Source organism: Trichechus manatus, unplaced genomic scaffold, assembly GCF_000243295.1.
Source record: "Trichechus manatus latirostris isolate Lorelei unplaced genomic scaffold, TriManLat1.0 scaffold00145, whole genome shotgun sequence".
In the NCBI taxonomy this organism is placed as follows: domain Eukaryota; kingdom Metazoa; phylum Chordata; class Mammalia; order Sirenia; family Trichechidae; genus Trichechus; species Trichechus manatus.
In genome coordinates this window covers 1172280-1182252 of record NW_004444081.1, presented here as the reverse complement: position 1 = coordinate 1182252, position 9973 = coordinate 1172280, and the positions used below count along the sequence as shown (strand labels likewise).

Genomic DNA, 9973 nt, shown 5'->3' with positions numbered 1-9973 from the left:
AAGCTAAACTATTGGTTAGTTTCAAGAAAACTTCAGGGGATATTTTTGGTTTAAGGTTTAAAGATTATCTCAGGGAAATAGTTTCACAGGTTCGTCCAGCTTTCACAGCTACAGAATGTCTGGAGTCCATGAGAATTTGAAATTCTGTTCTGTATTTTCTCTCCTTTTGCTCTGGATTCTGCTATAGATTCCTTGATCAAAATGTTCAGTTATGGGCACCATCCAGTTCTTCTGGTTTCATGGCAAAGGAGGCAGTTGTTCATGGCGGCAATTAGCCACACATTCCATGTCCTCCTCCTAATCCTGACTCTCCTTCTTCCTCTGTTGCTCCATACTAATAGAAACCAATAGAACTATCTATATGGAATCAGATAGAACTATCTATATGGGATCAAACTGACAACAGCAACTGGAAAGATTAAAAAGGAGCTGGGAGGGGGGGTGGGGGATGGTCAGTGAGTTTATGTTAATGAGGAAGGAACAACTCAGAAAAGGAGGATGAGAATAGTTGCAGAACTTGAAGAATGTAATCAGTGTCAATGAATTGTACATGTAGAAACTGTTGAATTGGTGTATGTTTTGCTGTGTATGTTTTCAACAACTACAAAATAAATAAAATAAAAAAAATAGTACCTTATGAATAAGTCATTTTTTGCCTCTGCCTGTATAATTTTGTGACAGATTTCTACAACTGAGATTGTTCATGTGAATGTACATGTAACTTTGCTAAGCTCCCTTTGTTGGGGTTGTAATCACTTCGTATTCTAACCAATGATGTATGAGAGCTTCTATTTCACTATAGCTTAAGCAACCTAGTATGTTGTCAAACTTCTGATTTTCATTAATTGATAGGTGAGAGATGTTATCTTGGTATGGATTGAACTTTCATTTCTCTTAATATGAGTGATATAAGGATACTGGGTTTTGAAATAGGAAAAAAGTAAGCAAGGCCCCGGGATGACCAAGAGCCTGAGCATGCACCCAACTATTTCCTACCTACATCAAAAAGGAGTTTCTGGGTGGTGCAAATGGTTAATACACTCGGCTCCTAACCAAAAGGTTGGAAGTTCAAGTCCAACCACAGGTACCTGGAAAGAAAAGCCTGGTGATTTACTTCCAAAAACAAATTAACCATTAAAAACCCTGTAGAGCACAATTCTACTCTGACACACATGGGGGTCGCTGTAAGTTGAATCAATTTGATGGCAGCAGGTTTGTTTTATTATGTCAAAAAGCATCCTTACACCAAGCTTGGTACCCAATTTCCTTTTCCAACGCTTATAATTCTGTCCTCAACTGCTATATAATTCCTCGGGAATTAAGTAGTGACTTGCCCAAGGCCACACAAGTAACAAGTAGATAAACTTGGATTTGAAAGCATATCTCTCTGATATCAGGTTCCCTGCTTAGTGTAACTCCATTACACCAACAGCAGAACAGTGGGGTTTCCAAGGAAGAACACAGATCTGCTACAAGGAAGTTCCCTGGAAGACACAGCCCAAGAGTGGAAGGACCGTTAGCAGGCAGAAGACCAAGATGAAATAACTCTCCAGGCAGTGGCTTCACTAGGGTTGGTGTCACCCAGTGCCGTAACTCATAGAATCACCCGCCTGGGGTGAGTAGGGGCAGGTAGCAAACCTTCCCACCCCACACCACCACACCGCAAGGCAGAGCCAAGCTCTGTGCTGCTTGGCCCCCGCCCCTCCCGGCCCTGCAGTCCCATGACTCCCCGCGCTCCTCCTCGTCTCATTCCTCCCTCCTCCCCTCTCATTAACCAAGGCGGAGACCCTGACTGGTGGGTGAGGTGGGGGGTGGTTACAAGTTACTGCCCTGAGTGAGGGCCGACACCATCTCTAGTGATGCCAGCGCCTTGACGGCTTCTCACCCCGCAACACTGGTCTGCCCGCTGCTGCCACCACCGTGGACCATGGGGTTATTTTGTTGTCAGCCCCTCTGACAGTGTCTGGTCAAGACTACCCACAGCTCTTGGTAAGGAGAAGTAAGGATGAGTCGTGAGCACACGATTCTGTGTTTACAGACACGTACTTGAGATACATAGTGATTCCCACAGATATTTGGTGAGGCAACTGAATAAGGAGAGAAATTCACATATACGGTAGTTTATACGGATTGGTATTGTGTGCTGGTAATTGTGAGAGTTAAGTAAATGCAATCCAGTTAAAAACTTGGATTATAGGTTTGCTTGCATGGCTTGTTCTATCTGAAATTAGCATATGTCCGGTGGTTTGGTTGCACAAAGAGGCTTTGGGAATTACTCTCAGGGCTAACTCTCACTCTCAGAAAACGCAAGCCATGTCATTACCTACCTTCCCCAAGGGTATCAGCTGATCAAGATGGAAAAGTTTCAGCAGATTAAAAAAAAAAAAAGATTTTCTCATCAGCATTAGGTGTCCCTTGGTCTAAAGGGGGTAAAGTGTCTCTGGCTGGATAGATTTTTTTGATCTTTATTTATTTATGGGAACACATCACTTCTGTCCCCCAGGATGGGAACTTCATAGGACCTGAGGGTTTCCAAATCCAAGCCCAATACCCTCTTTTCTTCCACCTACTAAGAAACATCCCTGCACTAAGTTTGCGTACCCAGATATCCCTCCCACTTGTACCAGTCCCTCCCACAAAAGGCACAATGTCTGAGAATGTTAAAAACGGCCTTTGTCCTCTAGTGGCTAGGAGCCTTAGCCATGGAATGGATCCGCCCTCCCTGATGGTGTCCAACTGATTTCTCTTCCCGTTGATGTCTTCCATTTTTCATGTAATTTGACTCATGGAAGTTCCATCCTTTCAATTTTCCCATTATGTCTGGGCATATCTGAATTCATTCGGCATCCGAATACTTTTTGAGCACCTGTTCTGGGCTAAGCATGGTTAATCATTGGCAGCTCCAGCAGAAAAATGGGCACCTGTTACGGCATAGGCAGTGGTGCTCTCTCTGGAGGGGACTCCAGCAGCCAGAGAAGGCAAAGCCTAGCAATATAGAGTGATACACAAGGCTGCAGCCCAATTCTGGGCAGCTTAACCTTAGCATTGCAACCCCAGCCATTGAACATTACTGATTCCACTACGGTCTCACTTCTGTGAGTCAAAGAAGCTTACACTTGAGCCGTTTACATACTGAAATGGTCACTTCATCAACCCCGCCCTTCTCATTTCCTGAAGCTGGCTGAGTCTCACGGAGAAACCTCATCTCACTCCCACTGGCCAAAGAAGGAAGACATATTTCCACAGGCTCCATCAGGCCAGCTGCCTCCACTTCCCTCTTCAGAGGTGGCCCTTGACTTGGGGCTTGATTTCAGACTGACAAGGCAGCCTGGGATACAAGGGGGCTCTCCATGGATCTGCCTTATTACCATGGCCCCCTTTCCAAGAGAGACTGCGAGACCTTGCTGCTCAAGGAAGAAGTGGATGGCAACTTTCTGCTGAGGGACAGCGAGTCGGTGCCAGGAGCTCTGTGCCTCTGTGTCTCGTGAGTAACCTCACAGTCCATACATTTGAAACCTTATATCAAATGTAGTAATGGCAACTAAATATCAAAGGACTTGTATTTCATTCTGATTTTGCAACCCAAGTGAGTCCAGTGAGGACTGGGAGAGAATGGAAGGAAGGCATCTGTCCATGCTCTTCCATCTGCCCTCTTTCTCCGTGGTGTAAATGCCACCCAAGCGGACCCCCTGTAGCAGCTAAAGTGGGGGTGGGTTGAAGGGGAGGGCTGCAGGAAGCGTGGGAGGTGAGGAGGAGGAGAGAGACGGTAGAAATGTGAGAAAGGTCCTCTTCAGAAGTCTATTTATTTGGTATGGAAAAGGCTAGGAGCCCTTTTGAGATTTCAATCTAGGAGACCAAGTTTTTACGTGTATTCTGCTGCCTCCACTTGCAATACTTAAAATACTAGCAATATTTCACATTTTTATTTAGATTAGTAAAGGGCTTTGACAAATGTCATTTCCTTGTATACTTCTTGAAGTCTATCAAGACAGGCATAAGCAGTCACCATTTTGTAGGTAACGAGACAGAGACCTGGATTTCTCAAATGACTTGCTCATGTTAAAACTCATCTGGTATTTCCAAAAAGTCTGAACTGAGTAAGAAGTTCCAGGCCAGGGTATCAGAGCTACCTTGCTGAAGGAACTTGCTTATGCTTGGTTTAAAAAGCAATCCCAAACAGTTATCAGTAGAAACCTCCTATCTTAGCGTATTCTTTTCTTTGTAGAGCCCACTGATGGCTTTTCTCCTATCTGTTAAAAGAATTAAAACCCATGTGTCTCCATGGGAGCTATTCAAAGGAAAGTGATTGTCATTACTGATGGACGGCAATGAGTTTTTGGGTTTCTCCTCACTTATCGCTATCTTGTTATCCAACATTTCGCATCTATGACAATAGTAAAAAATCTACTATCTGACTATTTTACCCATTAATGACATATATTGGGTAGTCATGAATTTGAAAGTGTGAGGCAAGAATAACACTGGCTTTTACGGTTAAGGTTATGTGTCAGCATGGCTGGGTCATGATTCTCAGTGGTTTGGCAGTTATGTAATGACGTAATTTGGCAGTTATGTAATGATGTAGTCTTTCTCCATTTTGTGAGCTGATGTGGTCATCCTCCATTTTCGCATAACACTGACTTCACATAACAACCTGGTCTTTAGAACCTAACCATGTCAATAAGAGAGGAGAGGGTGTAATAACAAATAGGAGCCAGTAGCCCATTAAAGGAGAAAACACACTATGATCAAGTGTGGTCCAATCCATCAAAGATTAATTGATTCCATATTAGGAAAATTATGCATTTAATTAAGGTGCCCCAGTGGCACAGTGGTTAAAGCACTTGGCGGCTAACTGAAAAGTCAGTGGTTTGAACTCCCCAGCTGCTCCATGGGAGAAGTACGTGGCAATCTGCTTCTGTAAAGATATACAGCCTTGGAAACCCTGTGGGGCAGTTCTACTATGTCCTATAGTGTCATTATGAGTCAGAATCAACTCGACAGCAGTGGGTCAGGTCAAGTCATGCATTTGATTAATTTGAATTATTTATTATTAACTTAATTGATTAAACATATTGACATTAATAGGTCAATAGTTACAAATGATACGACTCACTCAAATTTGCTTAAAAGGTATTAGATATAATTCAGCATCCACCCCTCAATTAAAAACACACACACACACACACACACACACACACACACACGCACCTATGTATGCACATATGCACAGACACTACACACTCCTACAATAGAGAGCTAGGTGGATACTTTGTATAGGCCAGCTGAAGCACTAGAAGAATTCCCATTAAAGTCATGAATGAGACAATGATGCTCGTTATAAACACTACTATGGAATATTTCCAGGGACATACTAGCAAGTGCAATCAGCCAAATGAAATTAATAAGGTGGAAACATTGAAAAGGAAGATGCAAAGTTATTATTATTTGAAGTTGACATGATTTTATACCTGTGAAATCCAAGGTTTAACTGGGTAAAAAAAAAAAAAAACTGCCAGAAGCTTTAAGAAAATGCGGGGGGAAAGATGGGGCCATCTGCTTCCATAAAGATTACAGCTTTGGTAACTCTATGGGGAAGTTCCACTCTGTCCTATAGGGTCACTATGAATCAGAATCGACTCAACGGCAATGGGTAAATTTTTACATATAAAATTAAAATTAAAAAATAGCTTTTGTACATAAAAACATAAGTAGTAAGAAAATATAATAAAACATCCTATTTACATTAGCAAAAATAACAATACGCAGGAATACATGTAATATGACCTGTGCAAGACTAATTTAAATATCTGCTGGGAAGCTTACAAAAGGCTTGAATGAATGGAAGGACTCAAGTTTGGAAGCATGTCAGTTCACCTAAAATTAGTCTATAAATTCATTATGTTTCCAGTAAAGAAACAACAGATTTTTTAAAAATTTGCTGCAAGGACAGTAAAGTTGACCTAGATTAGGAATAGAACACAGAACCTTCTGGAATAGCCATAGATTCTTTAATTAAAAAAAGAGGGACTAGCTCTAACAAAGATTAAAATATTAATACAGTATAGTAATTACTACAGAAATTGAAATAGTTTGGTACTGACAGAGCAATAGAAAAGAATGTAGAATCTTTCTACTTTGGTGAGTAGTGTCTGGGGTTTTAAAGCCTGTGAGTGGCCATCTAAGATACTCCGCTGGTCTCACCCCTTCAGGAGGAAGGAAGAATGAAGAAAACTAAAGATACAAGGGAAATATTAATCTAAAGGACTAATGGACCACATCTACCATGGCCTCCACCAGACTGAGTCCAGTACAACTAGATGGTGCCCAACTGACTGCTCTGACCGGGATCACAATAGAGGGTCTCGGACAGAGCTGGAGAAAAATGTAGAACAAAATTCTAACTCACAAAAAAAGACCAGACTTACTGGCCTGACAGTGACTGGAGAAACCCCAAAGTATGGCCCCCAGACACCCTTTTAGCTCAGTAATAAGGTCACTCCTGAGGTTCACCCTTCAGCCAAAGATTAGACAGCCCCATAAAACAAAATGAGACTAAAGGGACACAACATCCCAGAAGCAAGAACTAGAAGGCAGGAGGGGACAGGAAAGCTGATAATAGGGAACCCAAGGTTGAGAAGGGAGAGTGCTGACATGTCATGGGATTGTTAACCAATGTCATAAAACAGTATGTGTACTAACTGTTTAATGAGAAACTAGTTTGTTCTGTAAACCTTCATCTAAAGTACAATAAAAAAAAAAAAAAGAATCGAACGTAGAATCGAGAAACAAGGTCAAGTACACATGGAATTTAGCATATGCTAAAAAGAGCATTTCAAATCAATGAGGAAAAGATGCATGACAACTAATGCTGTTTGGACACTTTGCTAGTCACTTAGAAAAAAGTAAACCTAAATCCCTTAAAATGAAATTAATTCAAAATGGTTCTAATGCTTAGCTTATTTTTAAAAAAATGAAATCATGCATATTAAAAGAAAACACAAATGATTAAAAAATAGTCCTGGAATTGAGAAGGCCTTTCTAAGCGAAAAAAAAAAAAAAAGACCCAGAAACCGTAAAAGAAAGGAATGATAAATGTGACCGTAGTAAAAAAAAAAATGTTAAAAACAACTTAAAAGACTATTGACAAACAAAAACAATAATTTTATCAACATATAAAAAGCTTTTAAAAATCTATAGAAAAATGAGAAAGCATACAAGCAGGAGATTCTCAGAAGAAGATATGAAAAAAATGGTAGAGCTCACTCATAATTAAAGAAATACAAATTAAAAGAATATTAAAAAAAAAAACAACCATTGTCTTAGAGTCGATTCTGATTCATAATGACCGTAGAGGACAGAGTAGAACTGCCCCAGAGGGTTTCCAAGGACTGACTGACTGGTGGATTTGAACTGCCAACATTTTGTTTAGCAGTCAAGCTCTTAACCACTTTGCTACCAGGCCCCTAAGAATAGCAAGATGCCATTTTTTGCCTATTCAATGGACAAGAATCAAAACTGTGAAAATATCAAGAGAAATTAGAGCGCTGGGAGGCAGACACTCTTGCACACTCTGACACAGCGTCTTTGAATCATAAAATAAAATAAAAAAACCAAACTCATTGCCATCGAGTCAATTTCGACTCATGGCCACCCTATAGGACAAAGTAGAACAGTCGTGAAGCAGCTGATGGGTTCAAACTCCCAACCTTTAGGTTGGCAGCTCAACAATTAACCATTGAACCACCAGGGCTTCTTTGAATGGTAGTGTGGCCAAAATATAAAATGCATGGATATAACCTTTGACTGAAAATTTCACTAATCAAAATTTATCTTATAGTTATTTCTGCACAAGTGTGTGCAAATTGGAAATAGTCTAAATAGTTCATAAGAGAACACCCATATAGTCAGTGGAATACTATCCATGCAAAAACAAAGTTGGGTTATTCCACACATGATACAAAAAAACCTTCATGATCTATTGCTGGGTGAAAAAGGCAGGGTACAAAGTACGATCCTATTTGAGTAAAAAAAAAAAAAAAAGCCTATATCTTTGTCTATTCATATGAAACTTCTAGAAGATATATAACCAACCAGTTGCCATCTGAATTCCAACTCATGACAACCCCATGTATGTCAGAGTAGAATTAGGGTTTTCAGTGACTGATTTTTTGGAAGTAAATTGCTAAGCCTTTCTTCCGAGACTCCCAGAGGTAGACTCAAATCTCCAACCTTTTGAGTTGGGAGAAGGGTTGTGGATTCTTTCTTTTTATCTGATAACTTCTTTGCACTGTTTAAATATTTCACATGTGCATATATTTTTATAATTTAAAAAATGTTTATAAACATGTAGTGAATCCTTACAATATACCAAAGCACTGTGCTAGGGTCTGGGGAAATTCTAAGGAGATTCAAATAGGTAATTTCCAATTTTCTTCAGAGATCTGAAACACGTAAATAAATAAAAACAAGGTATAAAATGAACATTCTGTTACACGGAAATGAAATGAAGGGCATTTCTGGGAGAAGACGAGGTAGGAACAGAGGTCAAGATGTAGGATCTTTTAATACACATATGAATCAAACTAGGTTTGAGATAAGATAATGGGGTCTTAAGAGAATTTTTCTGTAGATAAAGGGGAGAGATGGATTGTTTCCGAGGTGGGGAATGACAAGACTAGTGCTGGGTTTTAGGAATGTCAGTCTGATATGGAGAATGTACTGGAACTGAGAGATGACTGGGTTACTGTTGTGCCACTAAATGGAAGACGTTGAAGAACTAGCTCAGGTGGGTCAAGCAGAGGAAATGGAAAAAAGAAGACAGTGCAAGGGGATGTGGTAGAGACAGGGCAGGCCCCAGGGTATGTCGTCTACGTTTAAAATCTCTTTGAAAATTGACGTTTATTCTCAACTGTTCTGTAGTATATCGGCCTAACTTATATATTCTTTAAAGCAAAGTTCACTGTGAAATGCTAATAATAAATAAAGAAACAAGAATAAATGTTTGTTGGGTACCTGCACATGACCAAGTTTCACCCTACTCCTTGCCCATGTCACTGAAAGGCAAACAAAATTTCAAGTACCCTCAGGCTTAAGGCTCAGGTCAAATGGCCCTGGTGGCTATCTCTACCATAAAAACACAAACAACAACAAGTATTTCTCTAATGGCTAATGATTGTGAGCATTTCCTTATGTGTCTGTTAGCTGCTTGAATGTCTTCTTTGGTGAAGTGTCTGTTCATGACCTTTGCCCATTTTTTAATTGGATTTTTTGTCTTTTTGTTGTTGAGGTGTTGCAGTATCTTGGAGATTTTAGAGACCCTTGTCAGATATGTATGTTGAAGCCAAAATTTTTTTCCTAGTCTGTAGGTTGTCTTTTTACTCTTTTGGGGAAGTCTTTTGATGAGCATAAGTGTTTGATTTTTAGGTGCTCCTAGTTATCTAGTTTATCTTCTGGTATTTTTGCCTTGTTAGTTATGTTTTGTATCCTATTTATGTCATGAATGAGGGCCTCTAGCATTGTCCCTATTTTTTCTTCCATGATCTTTATCATTTTAGATTTTATATTTAGGTCTTTGATCCATTTTGAGGTAGTTTTCGTGTGTGGTGTCAGGTATGGATCTAGTTTCATTTTTTTACAGATGGATATCTAGTTATGCCAGCACCATTTGTTAAAGAGACTGTCTTTTCCCCATTTAATGGACTTTGCCCCTTTGTCAAGTATCAACTGCTCATAGATGGATGGATTTACTTCTGGGTTCTAAATTCTGTTCCATTGGTCTATGTGTCTGTTGTACCAGTATCAGGCTGTTTTGACTACCATGGCGGTATAATAGGTTCTAAAATCAGGTAGCATGAGGCCTGCCACTTTGTTCTGCTTCAGTAATGCTTTGCTTATCTGGGGCCTCTTCCCTTTCCATATAAAGTTAGTGATTTGTTTCTCCATCTTGTTAAAGAATGCTGTTGGAATTTGA

At 40.0% G+C, this 9973-nt stretch overlaps 1 protein-coding gene across 1 annotated transcript in view; it reads left to right on the top strand.

Annotated features, from left to right (window-relative positions):
- The first annotated feature begins 3213 nt into the window (after nucleotides 1-3213).
- Nucleotides 3214-9973, top strand: part of SH2D1B (SH2 domain containing 1B) — a 31696-nt gene continuing 24936 nt past the window's right edge. Inside the window, exon 1 of the mRNA XM_004385753.2 lies at nucleotides 3214-3484. Coding sequence (XP_004385810.1) covers nucleotides 3351-3484 — 134 coding nt within the window. The 5' untranslated portion in view covers nucleotides 3214-3350. The remainder of the gene's footprint in view (nucleotides 3485-9973) is intronic.